At 35.8% G+C, this 17,012-nt stretch overlaps 1 protein-coding gene across 3 annotated transcripts in view; it reads right to left on the bottom strand.

Moving 5' to 3' along the window:
* Nucleotides 1-5,081: 5,081 nt before the first annotated feature.
* klf12b (Kruppel like factor 12b) overlaps nt 5,082-17,012 on the bottom strand; it is a 76,158-nt gene continuing 64,227 nt past the window's right edge. For all 3 annotated transcript variants that reach the window (XM_088644464.1, XM_088644466.1, XM_088644465.1), the window contains exons 5-6: nt 10,731-10,888; nt 5,082-6,252 (exon numbers count right to left, since the gene is read on the bottom strand). In XM_088644464.1, the coding sequence (XP_088500590.1) occupies nt 6,071-6,252; nt 10,731-10,888 (340 nt within the window). In that variant the 3' untranslated portion in view covers nt 5,082-6,070. The remainder of the gene's footprint in view (nt 6,253-10,730; nt 10,889-17,012) is intronic.

Genomic DNA, 17,012 nt, shown 5'->3' with positions numbered 1-17,012 from the left:
GCATTTACATTCATCTCCTTCTAATATAGTATCATTTTATCTGATCTATTTTGATTATTCTTTTCTATTATTAATCTTAAATCAATTATTTCTGAAACAAAACCTTGATTGCAGCCTCTCAATAACTTTCTAACAAATCCAAAAAAGATCGTTGTTAAATATTTCATTTTTACTATTGACTTTATCAACTTGGTGTTTATGCATCATAAGTATGAAGACTGGAATACTAAGCCATACAGATTTCTGCAAACGATTAGATGTGATATTAAATTATGGAGAAAAGCACATTACTCAAGGTATTTCTTTTTAAAATTACAAACCTCCCCAATTTACTTTTAAAGTATTTACAGCCTATGTAAAACTATGCATTTTAAAATACTTTTTCACCGTCACATATATTACATTATTTTTAAACACCTGATGTACAGTAAAATATTAATATGTAAAGATGAAGTGCCCCTCACTAAACACATTTCAGAAAAATACATAAATTCTGATGTTATGAAAAAAATATGTTGCCTATCATTACCATGTTAAATTTAACAAATATTCTTTATTTAATTCATTGTTTTGAAATGATTTTGTATTTATTACACTTTATAACAAACTAGGCATTAAAGATATGTTCAAAGCCTACAGAAAATGAACAGGTAAGCAAACTAGGTAACTCTTAAAATTTTACAATTCCCATGTATGCAAAAATGATACTTAACTATGCATGACATTTCAGAAGCATAACAAAAGGTCTCCCCTCCCCCAAAATACTCACACTGACGTCAGTTTACACACAATTTGTAGTATACAAAACGAGTTTTCCTTCTGAAATGTTAAGATTATATAATGTGTGCATTCATTCTTATTTTTTATTAATTAGTTTTTCTCCTGAAAGGGGACACTGCATCTTCAATTTCTGTTTTAATTAGGTACATTTATTTTGAAATTATTTTTTTAGTTAAACGATTTCATGAGTAAAGCATTAATCCTTAACCCCATTGGGACAGATTTACATGTCTTCATACAGACAGTGTAAGGAGTTATTTCACTAACCTCATTTTGTTTGAAAAGTGTGCTGCATCAGCACAGGCCTTTAATTATTCTCCTTTCAGAGGGACCATACCCAAGCGCTTGGGACTCTTTTCTAGGGGGTATTTTTATATAGGGCAGAAGCCAACTATTAAATACTCTGTGAATATTGCCTATTTGTATCACCATCTGTGGGTAAATAATGCTCTTCTTCTGTTTTGTTTGGGCAATGAAGCAAAATAAAGTTAATTGACGGGATGCACTGTTGCTAGGTTACAGGAAGATGGTCCTTTGTATTTCATGTGGGCAGGAAGGGAATGGTAGAAAATTGTCTAAAGATGACTTGAAGTCTAGTCAATCTTGCATATGTCCAGCACAGAAACAATCCTATCAGTAGAAACCATGTGAATATGAGTTTAGTAAATCTAGGTGGTAGAAAAAAAGAGTGCAGAATTTCTCTTGGAAGGAGCATGCTGGTATGTCAAAGGTTTCTGCCAAATGGGTACCCAGAAACCTCACCTTACGAGTCAGCGGCTGGAGCTCTCAATAGGTTTTATCATATGTGGTAAGATTATCCGCTAAGATTATGGTTGGCATCTTCTGTAATTCAAAGCGATATTGCTAATTTCCCAAATGCCACATAGAATAACACCTGGTCTGGAAGGAATGCTGTGTTTTCTAGCTTTTCCTCCTGCCAAATTCACAGGCTACTAGATACCAGTATTCTGTTTGTAACATATTTGTAAATTTGTTCTCAAATCTTAAAAGGATTTATAATTGGTATCAACCCTGTAACAGTTACAAAGGTTGAGAACTGAGCTCATTCAGGTGTGCTGCCTGAAATGTAACCAACTGCACCTCTAGAGAAGGAAAACCTGCTCACTGTGGGAAATTCTGGTACAGTGTCCTTCCCACCCATGTCTGTTTATCATCAAGTGATCAACAAGTGAGAGCTGTTTCGGCTGAAATAACGGTAAGGAAAGTTGAGGAGAGGCAGCGTTAAGTTTTTTATGCTGAAGTTGTTGGAAACAGTACTTTTGAAGTAGGGTATTTCTGACTGAATAAATTAAATAAAAGACTAAGTAAGCAGATCAACTAGGAGTGGACTGGATTTAAACTTCTGGAAATTGTAAACACAGTGTTCCTCTGATGGTGGAAACGAGTGGCCTAAAGTCACGAGTGCATGTATGGCGAAATGCTCACACATGCTAGGCCTTCCAGTCTACAGCTCACAATTGTTCTAATGGACAAATGTTCTGAAGCCTGCTTGGTTTTAAGACAACACTGCCTTTGTCCACTGTTAACCAGTGGTAAAGGAGAAATTTAAAGAGTTATAAAATACTGCTCTGAAGGACATATTTACTAGGCGTAAACTTACCAAGATTAAGTGAGATTATACTGAGCTAAGAAAATGCTTAATAATTTCTATAAACCTCAGTTTAAAAAAAAACCTTTTGAATGCCCTTTGTGTCTTTCAAGTGAATGGTGCATGTTCTTAGAACATGATGTAAGATGAAAGCTGTTTTGAAGGTTTCAGCTTAATTTTATATATGCATCTCTTTTATGGGGAGTCTTTATAATAATGTGTTGTTAGAATATGTGGTTTTGCCAGTTTGTAGTAAATAAAGTTGTTGGCATCTGTGTCTGATGTTTAGCAAACAAAGGACATTCTCATGATCTGCTAGGTAAGTAAAAAGTGAAGCTAGGTTAGTAACAGACATTATATTGCACTTGGGATAACCTCCTAATCTTTGACCAAACCATAATTCAAGCTTGTTAGTGACTGTTTTTTTCTACACTGAGCAGGGTAGGTGAGGAAACAATCTTTCACATTATAAGGGCACTCACAACACTAATCTGTGCTCATACCATACATAATTCACATAATCTATGATAATATACGAAGTAGGTCAAGTGGTGAGTCAAGACGGATCACGTTTTGAGACTTTTTGTGCTCGGCATTATAATCAGAACACATAAAAAACTCAAAACACAAAGTAGATTCCTATAGCGTGCTTTTAGAACAGTGGGCCCTCAAACATCGAAGGGACAAAGGTGAAAAAAAACCATAAGAAACATTTATTTTGGCAACTGAATGTTAAGTTATTAAAAAAATATAATCAAATGTTGTGTGTCAAAACAATGGACATACATATCCAATTGTATTGATGGAAATTCCCTCAAGTTTAAAAAATACAGAGCAGTTTCTTCAAGAGATCAAAGAACATCAGACACTGTATATATTTCCACTGCCTGCTATAAGAAGAAAAAAAAGCAGTGATTGTAAGCAAGGTTCAAATTCTTACAAATGCTCTTTAGATAGAGCAGACACTTGCATTCCACCATAGTAAGCAATCCCAGTGCTACATGGAAACTTCAGCATTCCCTTCAAAGTGTATAATAAACACATATCATGGTGAAATAAATAAAATAAACCCAGAAACCCAAAGGGCTTTCATATTCGTAACAGAGTGTGCAATGCTGATTTTTTGTGGATATGTATTTTTTGGATGCATTTAAAATTTACATGTGAAGAATGCTTCAGTAAAAGCTATTAGGTGTTCATGCTTTCTGTCACTCTAAACACCGGCACAGCTACAATTATCTGTTAAAAATATAGAAAGCTCTGTAGTATAGAAAATTATAAATGACATTGACAGAAATACAGTTCCAAGGTGCTGTGAATGTGAATGTGAAATATACCCTTGACATCACAACAGATGGCAAACAGATAACTGGTCAGAATCACTTTGTATTTTAAGAAAGTATTGCTCTTTTTAATTTCATAAGAATGGAAAACACCAGTCCCTCTGCTGATTGAAAATATAGCTTTTCTGGGATTTTAGTCATTTCTACAATTATCACATATAATTGAAATATTAGATTCTTTAAAGTGTCTTTCAATGGTAAATAATTATAACTGCGTATTAATTGAAATATCAATAAAATATAATTTATTGCTATTATTAATGTGGGATGTGTTGTATAAAATATCTTATCCGTATACTGTAGGCAGATTAAGAAAATTAAAAGTGAGCAATTTGTGTATATTTTATATATTTAATAACTGAAATTGCACCTTAGTGATTGCAAACCAGCATAAATGTACCTGGTACATTTTTATCTCCATGACAAATCACTAAATAAACAGGCTTGTAGTAATATATTACCACTGGGGATAGACTTAGTTGTCTGCCAATTTCTTTTAAACTCTAAAACCTATTTACATTGTTAGGGTTTGCCATATTTAAATGATCATGTGCTTTTTAAAAACTTATTTCATTGAAACGTAATCTGCATTACATACATTTTATTAACCCTACCATTAAAAAGGGCTACTGAGCACTCTATCACAATCATTGAAATGTGAAAAAGAACCATTCAGTTTTCTTAATATTGCTAAAGTTCTGTACGAGTTCAAATAAATAATAATAGTGATACTTTATATGTCTAGTATTTTTAGTAATCTATTGAGCAAGCAGGTCACACTCTTCCATTGTGCTGCAGGTGCTGAGAGGAAGAAAACATTGTTTTGAGGAAGCTGTGAGTTAAAATGCTGGGCACAGATTCCTGAGTGACATTGTAGGAAACCATAGAGCCAGCCATTACCAACTCATGTGCTGTCTCTCCGAGTGCTGATCATTTGGACATTTTTAATCATTATGGATTGTCCAGTCCAGATTAGGGTAAAACAAACAGCACATGATCCTAACACTTACTAGTTGTCACGCCCTCTGCAGCCAGGGGGCGCTCCTTCTCTGTCCTGTCCCTAGTTTCCGGTCTGCTGTCCTTCCTGTCCCTCTCTTTCCCTTGGGCTATATATTTCCTGGTCTTCCACTCTGTCCTCGCTCAGCATTGACGTTCGGATGTCCTGAGACCCGCCTAGCACCAGGGCGCCCCACGTCCGCTCCCTGAGGGCATAGGTTTCTATACGGCATTCCTGAACTCTTTGCACTATGAGCCCGGGCCTTTTTTCCCGTCTCGCCGCTACGCATATGGGTCTTTTTCCGCTCTCCTGCTCCCCACGGTTAGTCCCTTTGGACGTCCGTGACACTAGTGGAGGATAGTAGAAATTACGTGGTTGATGTTAATATCTGAGGTCTTATAATTTACTGCCCAGTAGCCCTTTAAGGAAAGCATCCATTGACATGTGCGGCGACAATTTCAGGTAGCTTTGGCTTTTGAGCTCCATACGTTCCAACTTCCTCCTATTGAATTAGTTTTACAGCACTGTGAATGCACATTAAAAGCAAAACAAAGAATTCAATATTTTTTTCTTGAATGAATGATCAGGAGGTGGAAACACTGTGTTAACACTTAGCTTTCACTCTGACTTATCTGCCCTCACCCTCAGCAACAAAATCTTGGAGACATGCATGTCTCATTTTTACTCATTGTTGCTCGTGGCCTTCATGTCCCTCTCCTTATTTCCATTGAAAATGTTGCTGTCCAACTTCCTGTGACATCCAGAACAAGTCAGGGTGTTGGAGAACTGACTGTTTGCTCGAGAATCCTCCAATCCCAATAGAAAATACTGTTCATTGAGTACATTGCTTGACATCTCAGCTGAATCCATTTGTGTAGGAGCTCAGATGGACAGGGCCCATCTCTTAAAGTCACAACAGGGTGTTCGGTGGTGGGTTCGGTTGTTTCACATTATAGACGCGGAAAAGCAGCCTTTTGAATACAAACAAAAAGAAATACGGAAAAGTGAATAGTTTTGTTGATGTTAATGTTAATACTTTTTTTGTCCAATAAAGGAAAATACCTTGGACTAAAATCAGAAAGAGAGGGCGTTGAACAGTGCTTGAAAGAAACAGTTTCTTTAACTCCAAACAGAAAAGGAAGGTGGTTCCAGGGCTGTAGTCTTTCATTGATTATTTTCTGGTCCTCCTCAGTACCGGGACTTGATCTGTTTCCTTCTAGACAACCTCTTGTCCTTTTCAACACTGTGGGGCAGGAACTACGGGGAAGGACTCAGCCCAGCTGAATTTTTGTTATAAGAGACCCAGCTCTTACATAGTTTGTGTGGAGGGGCTCCTTCTCCTCACACCAGCATGTGTCGACGGCGGTGTAGGGCCAGGTGGTCCGAACGCGAAAAACTGCGGTCGCAGTCCGCGCATTTGAAGGGCTTCACCCCTGTGTGCTTGCGGTAATGTCGTGTGAGCTCGTCGGACCGCGCGAACTTCCATGTACAGCCCTCCCAGGTACACTTGTACGGCTTCTCACCTAGATCACAGACACCACAGAAGCAACGCAAACACACAGGGAAAGAAACAGTGATTAAATCTTAAAATGTTTCTGCTGAAATGTTTTAAGATTCATTCAGAAATTGTTGTCAAGAATTAGGCTTTATAGACATTTAAATGGATGCACTTAATTTTAAGTCAAGATACACATAAGAACACAATAATGTTTAATAATAGGAGAAGGCCATTAGACCCATCTTGCTCGTTTTAGTTTTCAGGAGCTATTGTATTTGCTTCAAAAAGATACAGGGCTAGTCAGTTCCTGACTCCCTCAACCTACTGCATCCATAAATGCATCTTGTTCTCAGTTTTAAATGCACTTCCCCCTAGTTTTTTTCCTCTGGTTTATGTTTTACCTTTGATTCTGAAGTCCATACGATTTACACAAAATTTTAAATGACATCTTCTTAATGGACTGTACAATTTTAACATAACATCTCTTGATTTGAATTCTATGTTTTTTAATATATTTCTTAAATTCGGTCTTTTTACTGCTTCTCATATGATGCATCTACATGAACACCCTGGTGTTTTTAATAGCTTCTACAAGCTCATTACGTTTTTGCTATTTGCATGTAACATTCTGCACCTGAAGGCACCTGCCTTCCTCCAGTAGATTGACCCAGTCTTCTGTTTAATTCTTTTTATATTCATTCTGCATCTTCTGCAGTGATTGCTAATCCTTCATTTGTGGTATAACCTGGAAACGTGATTATTTTACCAACTATGCTTGAATCTTGATCATTGAAATAAATTAGCAAAAGTACTGGAATACAGTAAGAAAATAAATGCCTGCGGCATTCTGCTAATTACATTGCCTGAACTGGAGTCTTCACACTTTATCTGTACTCTTTATCCATAAACTAAATCTTAATCAAAGTTATTTTCCTTGAAAATATTTTTTACAAGAATGACTCCCACTTGCATTTTTTTTTATAACTGCACCCATCCAATGGCTTGCGAAAGATAAAATTACATATAGAGCTTAGTGAGAATGAAGAAGTTTAACAAAAATCAGTAAAAGACTTGTCATTTGTATTCATATTGCATTTGCCCTATTGACAAGATGCTTCCACCACCTAATAATTGCAGTTTTAAGGCCAAAGAATGGTACTTCTTGTACAAGGACTTGGAATGCTTTGTCAACTTGTATTTTGCAGGTGTGGGCTAATGGAATGAGGTGTGGTAGTGTCTCACAGTAGAAACATAAATGACACAACTGACATAAACCAGAACAACTCTTTTATGTTTAGGGGACTGTTCAAGACCTGCATGTCTGATGCTTGGAAGAGCCCTGTAATGCATATCAGTAATTCTGTGACACATACATAAAGAATTTAAAGAACATTTCACATTTAGCATAATAGAAAAACCAGAATTGCAACACTGATATTTATTTATACAAATGTAGTCAAGACGTTTTCATTCAGTAATTCTCATCTGATTTTTTAAAGCTTTAATCAAAGACTACAATAGTAAATAGGCAAGGGCAATAAGTTATAATTATTTTAGCAAAATTAATTAACAAATTAGATTAAGAAGAGAGCAGACCTTTAATAAATAATTGTAAAGTAAAACTCTTTAGTACTTCCAGTGGCAATGAAGAATTCGACTGTAAAACAAAGATGCTGGAGCTGACTGCTAAAACCATCACAACATATCACTGTCAGGATAATTTGGCAGAACCACTGCCTTCAGCGTAGATGGCCCAAAAGCATTTGAGTCCCAAGAAACTGTTTTCATTTTTTTTACTTAAAAGATGTAGTCAAAGCACGTATTATTAAGAAGAGGCATCAGACTCTTTGTTATTAAAATAATTTACTGCAGCATCCCAATGGCACAGGACTGAACTGTCTCCTGCATGAGTTTAGCTGGCCTACACCTCTGATTAATTCCATAGAATAGGAGGAGTGGTGGACTGCTGTTACTAAGCAAGGTAAACCAATAACTCTTCCATAACATCTGAGTCATATCTTGCCATTAAACATCATATGTTCAGAATGGGAGGAGGCTGGGGTTAATGCTTCTGACCTTTGATATGAAAGAGGGTGACATAGCAGATTTCACACCCAGTTTACTATGACTGAACTTCTGCCGTTATGATTGTGCAAGTGTGCAAACCATAAAGTCAACATAATTATCACTGAGGTGTATTTAGTTCTATGACTGATCCATTATATTCCCATATGTTCAGTTTTTCTGGAAAACACATTCTTGCTCTTAAATACTGTAGCTGTTTAAAATTAAGATAACAGTTTGAATCATTAATTAAAACACATGCATCTGTTTGCATGCTTGCATAAAATTTGATTTTTCTTAACTGGTGTAATTTCCTATCTTATCAGTTTCTCTACTTAATTTTAGAAGTAGTGCAAGAAACAGAAGTATTTTTGCTCCAGTTATTGGAAATACATTTGGTCTCTTCATCTTCATGTAAACATTACATGGAGCATCCTTAAGGGGTAACTTAGAAAACAGAGGTACAGTATGAGTACAATCATTATTAGTATTGATCTGTTCCAATTTTCAGTTTTACCACTTTCTTGAACATTCTCAAGGCTCAATGTGAAGAATCACAGAAATTATGAATGTTAATAAAGGAACACTACATTTTTGCTTTTGCTTTTGCTAATGAAAAAATCTGAATAAAATAGATACTTGAGGATTTAAATGACTTTTTCTATAATTTGTTTAGGAGGATTGTCACATTTTAAGGGCGTTTCCATGCCACAATAAGCAATTTCATAATGTGAGTCATTAAATTAAAGTGTGTTCTATGGATTATGACTCATACCTGTGCAACTATAATTGCTTGAAATATAACTAGAAAGTTACTATAGACAGGCAAATTTCTTGTACATTCTGTACCTATCTGTACTCTCTGTTTTCAATCCATTAATGAGTTCTTAATCTACATAAATGCATTTATTTGAACTCTTATCCAGCTGCAATTTGAGAATTAATCTTTTAAGAGGAAATTTCTCAAAAGTCCTCTAAAACCCATAAATAAACTGCTTACATCCATCATTTTCAAAGTCTAATTATTTAAGAACCTCCTTTTCTAAATTCATGTTAACTATCCACTTGAGTTCTATTGCCTCAAAAATGATGGTTAATTTTAATTGTTTCCTTATGCTCACATGCAAAAGAAGTATATAGGTAAATAAAAACTGTCTGATTTTGTCACCCTTTTGATGGATAGTCATTACACTTGTAATTAATAATAAATCAAAATTACTATTGTCTTGAGTAAGTATTGGAAGAGCATATGATATATTATTCATAAGTCAAGTATATTAGTAAATAAAAACAGGCATTATCCATCTTGTGCTATTGACTTATGAATCACATCTCATGCTTCTTTAAACAAGACTTTTGGGCCAAGAGACCTGTATATCTTCCGCCTCTTGTATGCAAACATTAATTAATATAGTACTATTTCTGTTTTTCTTAGTCCTGGGGCATGTTTTTGATTTCTTTTGTGGTAAACACCTAGACAAATAGTGTTGTTTAAACAAATTTGTTAAAGAAGACAATTTAATCCTTTTGTCATTTAAAAAGTTTATATGTTCATCTTTGACACACTTCGTTTAATCTTTTACTATCCTATTGGTGCAATACTGAAAACGTTTTAAATGTATTTTGGCCTACACTGTAATATAGATGTCAGTTTTCTGATATTCCTTTTTTATCTGTTCTTTCAGTTCATTATAAACCTTTTCTGTAACTGGATCCATTTGATTTTATTAAAAAAACTCTAAAGTGCTTTTTCTCTGTATATTTCCTTAGGCCAGGTAAGTACCCAAGCAAGTGTAGTAATGGCAGGCCTGGACTGAACACCAGTTCATCGCAGGGCAGACACAGAGACAGAGCCGTGCACACATTCACTACAGGACCAATTTCCCCAGAAGTCAGTCAACTCACCGGTATGGCTTTGGACCATGGGAGGAAACCCACATGAACACTGGGAGAATATACAAACTCCACACAGACAGCACCCCAGGTCCAGAACTGAACCCAGGGCCCCAGAGCTGCAAGGCACCAAGCTGCCCAGAGTATATCATATTAAGTATATTAAATTCATGGAATGACATTCATATTTGACAGGGCTAATCTGGTTGTACCAGATGTTTTCATTACCCATGTATGAACAGTATGGCTACTGTACTGTGAAATGTTTTCCAAGTAAATCTCTTTTCCTCCTCCTTTGTCAAAGTGAATTTTGATATTCTGCAGCCATGTACTGAACACAAGGGCCACGGATATTAATTGCAATGTCACACTGAGCATCTAAACATCAATGCCTGCCCATCAAAGTCACTGCACTGTCAAGGGTAATGATGCAGTGGATCATTATGAGTGATGGCAGATACACTAGAAAGAAAAGATCATGTCCAGAACTTGATATAGAACTTTGCAAAATGCAGTAATTCAGCAGGGTTTCCCGCTGCTTCTCACCTGTGTGTGTCCTCCGATGTGCTTTCAAATGGGAGCTTTTTGTGTACACCTTATTGCAGCCCTCAAAGTCACACCTATGAATGCGACGCTTCTTGGAGTCTGGGGATTCCGACCTGCGTGGGCGTCTCGTGCCCTCAATACTGAACGGTGAAATGGAACTGAAACAGAGGAAGAAAGCATCATCAGCACTGGACACTGCACCCCCAAATCCATAGTACTAAGAGCAGCCCTTTGCTTCTGTAGCTGAGCACAGAAATTCAAACAGTAGTAGCTTAGAAACTTGGTAAACTGTCAAAACCTCATTAGTTATTTTAGTAATTAGCTCTTTATTTTAGTCATTTTAATTACTGAATTTTAGTAATTTAGCGATTAGTTATCCTATTAATATTTTTACCATGTCTTCACTTTGTTATGATTGTAGGTGATTTAAAGCAGGAAAAAAGTGAATGGAACCTTCATAATTAAAAAAAAACTGTAAGAAATAACAACAACAATAACAACAATGCATAAATTATGTAGTATTACACATTTGATATTTATATGAAAGTGAATGTGATATTTAATACACATAAAATAAGGTTCCCATTATCTGTAAAGTGCTGATCTGAGTGGAGTGTCCTGAAAAGCACTATATAAGTGTAAGGAATTATTATTATTGTTACATGAAATAAACATCTGTAGGTCAGTAGGAGAACTGTGCAACTAGAATTGTACCTCCTGTAAATGTAAACTGAATAATATAAGTGCTACAATGTACTACACGGTAGAATGAAGATATATTCAAGCTCAAATCCACCACATTTTGAGCCTAAGGCTTTTCTTGTCACTTAGACTGTTACAGTAGTTGGAGAGCCATCTGCTGGCAATCAACAAACATTACAGCACACTCTCCACTTTTTTTTTTTGCCTGTTGTTTAGTGGATGTCACAATGGCCAGTGGTTAGTATTTCTGCCTTGCACATCTGCATTGAGTTTGCATGTTCTCCCTGTGTATCCTCTGGGTGTTCCTGTTTCCTGTACACATGAATTAACTGTGTTGTGCACTCAGGTTTGTCTGTAGGCATGATGGCTAGCACAATGTCACAGTGTCTGTTTCAAACCTCCAAACCCATATCTCCCTTTATAGAGTGCAACAAAGTTGTTGCTTAGGGCTGAACTTCAGCAGAGTTGTGGCTGAGCCAGCAGGATGTGTTTGACTGAGCCAGGTTTCAGATGGAATATACTGTATCTTTTGGCACAAATTTGCGGACTACATTCTGCATGGTTGTGTACCAGTTATTCCTCAGCATGATGGCTTAACACAACTCTTTTCCTGGACTTCCCATGTAGTCTGTCAGTGTGGTTTAAGAGGAGAGGGAGTGAGAGGTGTCTTAGAATGCTCCCCTTAACAAGGATTGCAATGCCTGACACTGCAGCGTCTAGCCACTACAGTACATTAAAATGAGCAGGTCTAGGATGACCGCTATACTCATGGTCTGTGTACAAGCATAAGTATAAGAAACACTTCTGCACGTCTGGCTCTACAATTCAAACCTTTTATCATGGTATTATGTGAAATACTATAGTGAGTTTTAAACTTTAGGGGCAACATCTAGAAACAAACTTAATAACACGACAATTCATTCCCAACTATTCCCTGTAAAGGATCTGTGCCCTTTACCCTGGTTTGTGAGGAGAAAAATAAGTTAAAATTTCAATGACTTCTCATTTTATCATTTGTTTTCTACCCTACTGCATACGCATCCTCAACAGCTAACTATGTCACACTCAATGCATGTCTGCACTATGTACTTTTAGCATGGTCTACTATATTTTGTTCTCACCACTATGTATTTATTGTCCAATAACATACTTATTGTTCCTGTTGTTACTATTTATTATGTTTGTAATGTACTGTCTACATTGTGTGGTGTTGTCTGCTGTACTGTGTGTGTCCCGAGAGATCAGCGGGAATAAGAGTTCCAATGTACATGTACACATAGCAGTGAACTTCTCTACTCTCAACTCTATGTTGTATTTTTGAAGATCAATGTCTAAATTTGCTTCGGCAGTCAACATTCTTTAGAGAAGTTACACAGTTGTTGTGGCGACGTGAAACACCAATCAAACATTATTATTCAGTTTTGATTTTGACTGAACTTGACAGTGCTTCTGCAAAGGCAAGAAAGCCATTCCTCTTTTAGAACAAACCTTTCTTCCATTGTGGGATTTCCCATATTTCTACATTCAGATTATATTTTCTAGATCTCTAATTGGATTTATTACATCAATTACTGTATGATTTGTTAAGTATTGTTTTTATAACTACATTTTAAAATATTTTATTTCATATCCAGCAGCTCAACTCTGAAATTATTATTCTGTAAAATAGGCTCAATTATAAATAAATTACAATAAACCAACAATTATAACAAATTTGGAGTTTCATGCAATTAAATGTGTAAAAAACAAAACAAGATAGACACACACACACACGATTATGTTTTCTGTAAGTGCTCCAGGGTCACACAATACAGAAAACAAAACAGAGATTAATAAAAATCTTTACAGATTCAAATATAAACAATAACTACGTTTCAGTTGGCCTATCATTTTGCAGTTTTCTCGCCACACAAAGCACTGATTTTTAAAAATTTAAAAATTATAATGTGGAATCAATCACTTATAAAATGATTTTTCTTCTTTGTCTCAAAACTCATTGCAATGATTTAGGAACCAGCAATTCAGCCATTGGGGTTTTTATCAAGGTCTCTTTGAAAAACAGACAGAGATGCTTTGGTATGTTTGAACTACTGGTAATGTCAGGTTCATTTTCAGCAGCTGACACAACATTTGTAAGAATAAATACAACAGTGCAAAAGTCTTCGGCATCTTAGATACAATCAGGAGATACAGTATAGGTTATGAGCATAAACATCTTACTCAAAGCCTCCACGCAGTGTTGTCTATTATTATAAATAATTACTACTAACAACTAATTAATACAGCTTAATTTAAATGTGAAGAAATCAACTTGTAATTCATTATAAATTATCAATTAATTGAATTTATAATTCATATTAACAAGAAACTCTTTGAATGTTTGATCGTAACAGCTTAAGTTAAACTCTACATGAGGAGCCAATATGAAGAGCTGTAGTAGCTAATCCATCATTGTCAGGTGGTCCTCATCATTACAATAATACGTTCCTCCCTACTGTATATACACATCATGTTAAAGGCTGCAAAGGAACAAGTAATAGGTTTATTCCATGCTGAAAAGAGAAGAAAGAAAACACAACGTTTCGGCCGTGGAGCCTTCTTCGGGTGTTCATTTGCAGCCTACGCATGCTGACGCAGCTCCCCACCTCGTGTTAAAGGCTACTTTTTGTGGCATGACATTCAGATCTATTAGGATTATTTGTCATCTTAAACCAATATGGCTGAAATTTAGTAGAAGATTTTGTTTTTATTACATATATTTGATATTTTTAAAAAAATAACTGAATTGGGATTCTGCCTAATTAACTGCTTAATCCAATACAGAGTCACATGGGAGCTGAAGCCTTTCCCGGTAAGCAATGGGTGCAAGGCAGGATACACCCTGGATGGGATGCCAGTCCATTGCAGAAATATATAGAATTAAAATAATTCTATAGGGAACTGTAGTAAATTGTTCATGTTATTTATTCACTGTAGTAAGTGTACAGACTCTCTTAGTCCCACAAAACTATAAACCTGAGTGATTGGCTGTGGTGTTCCACTGACCTACATGTTGTGCTCAATCTTTCTTAATACGGAAAGGAAATAAAAGTATTTTGCTTAATTTTATTCACTGTGAAACAAAGCTTTAAAACATTGATTGCATTGATGTTTGGTTTTAAATAAATAAATACACGATCAATATTAATAATGTAGAAGACAATTGAGTAATTATTAGGAATGAGGATTTCATCCAATGTATAACTGAGAGAACTATGCAATACATATTTTTATGGTTGTGTCTCTGGCTGAAGTTTGTAAATGAAACTTCTGTTCCCAGGGGATATTTGTAAGTGGTCAACTGAAATGCTGCCAGAACTGAACAGGCCTGCAGCTGAAGAAAATTGCATCAGTGGGAAGGAATGAAAAATGTCACCTATTCCACAAACTTTTCCCCTGCCAGTTTATTCCACTTGTTAAATGTACATTCCAGGGTCAGTATTCACAATAATGAGTCTGTGTGCTTCTATGTTGGGGTGGGGCGCTTGGGTGGGGGTGTGGCCATATTGGTATTTTTTGCACAGTGGTTTCACAACAAGCTTGTGCTTCCAACACAAATGAAAAAATAATATGCTAGAAGCAATTTTTTCATAATTTCATAATCTGCAGTAAGAGAGTTTTTACCAAGGACATTTCATGCTCTTACTTATTTAGTTATATACCATACAATTAACATATACAGGTAATTAAATTTAACATGCATTTTTATTGATATTAAGATCTCTCTATGGCACATTTTACTGCTGAGTACACATGCTTCAATTTCCATTGGCAGAAAATGTCTCCACTAGCTAGAGCTGAGATGATCGTTCCACATTTACATTATCTGTCAGAAATCTCACTTTCACAAATCCAGTATTTCTCCAAGACTAATTATCAATCCATAACAGGTAAATTTTCTGTTACGTTTTACACTGTTCTTTTCTATACTGAAATTCTTATTTCCATATGTTCTTGTTTCCATATGTTTGGAAATGCACTAATAATCTTTTCTCCAGTTTTTCCCCTTGAAGTTTCTTTCTTACTTTCTCAAGAAAATAAGAAAGAAACTTCAAGAGAGACAAGAAAATGAACTGACCATTGCTATCATGATTCATACCCCATTAACTGCAAAGACCATTGAAAATTCAATCTTTCAGGCTGATGGAAAGTCTTGAATATCAAGTAATGAGTAAATAAACACAAAGAAAGAAAGAATGTATGATCTTGTAGTGTTGGAATGTGTGTGTTGTCATGGTGTAGTCATGTTGCAGTGTATATAGTGTGACTAACATCAGGATACTGAAAATAAAATTATGAGACAATGTAGCATCATGCTTCTTTCACTCTGTAGACATCTCCTTGATCTAGTTCTGTTGTGCCACGAAGACCAGATAGCATTTTTAACACAGTGGGAGGCATAACTAAAACGTAAGCATGCAAGTGCTTGTGCACTGGAAGCCTTCACACACTTAGTTGTTTGTTGTAAACAACAAAAGTTTTCCAGATATTTAAAAAAAATTAACAGTACAGTGTTTGTGAAGGAAAGATCCTGAATCCTTTCAAAGCATGGTCTCAAGAGGAATTTACCCTGTGATAACGTTACAGCTCTCTAAAAAATAACATGAATAATGGGAGCTGCCATATCCATGGCTATTTTAGTAAAGTCTTAGTGGAATTACTTGATACAAAGCTTGTACCTAAACTAAAGTGGTCTAAATCAACCAGCTACATCTCTCCATTTACCCAGTTACAACAGAATCTCTGTTGTCTGTGCTGGATTTGGTAATCAAATCCTATTTGTTTCCATTCTGGCACCTGTTTGATGCAGCATATGAACGATTGGCATGTAATTGTTGATCCTGAACTGACAAAAATTGTTTAAAAATAATGTGGTGAATTGTACTACTATACTGGGCATGCTGTTTTCTCAGCATTGGCCACTAGAGGGAACTACTTGACCTTATTTTCTCCAGAAGTACCAAAGTCTGTCAGACAACCAGAAAGAAGCATCCTTCAAGCTTTTCTGTGGGATAAACAGCAGGGACAAGCAAAAAAGAGATTTTGTACCATAAAATTAGGCAGTCAAAATGTCATTATTGACATTTTTCTATATTTGCTAGAGACATACAATCTAATGATATCCTTTGAAACATCTTGCAGGATCATTCTTCTGGAGAATTATTTTGTGTTGATTTTCGTTCTGTAAAACCACGTAAAAAATAAGTCATATTTTTTCCACATTAAGCTGTTAATGTATCTGTCTTCTGTAATTTGTTGTTGTTTCACTTCTCCAAACATGAGAAATCCCCTTACATTCCATTCATAGAGATTTTACTGTTATCTCCAACTGGCGTTATCAACATTTCCTGTGTTTTTTAAAAAAACCTCATTTCAAATCTCAGCATTGTCAAACAAAGAAAAATAGCCTGTTTCATTCTAGAAACCATGCCACACTGCATCCTCTTAAAAAGCAGTCCTGAACTGAAGTCTCACTCAACCTTAATAAATTGTCAATGCCACATAGCACACATTTCATGACCAAAAAGCATTGTCTTCTGC

Source organism: Lepisosteus platostomus, chromosome 2, assembly GCF_059453375.1.
Source record: "Lepisosteus platostomus isolate fLepPlt1 chromosome 2, fLepPlt1.hap1, whole genome shotgun sequence".
NCBI classification, from domain to species: Eukaryota; Metazoa; Chordata; class Actinopteri; order Semionotiformes; family Lepisosteidae; genus Lepisosteus; species Lepisosteus platostomus.
Note: the sequence above shows the minus strand (reverse complement) of the source record. Positions and strands in the feature narration are given on the sequence as shown.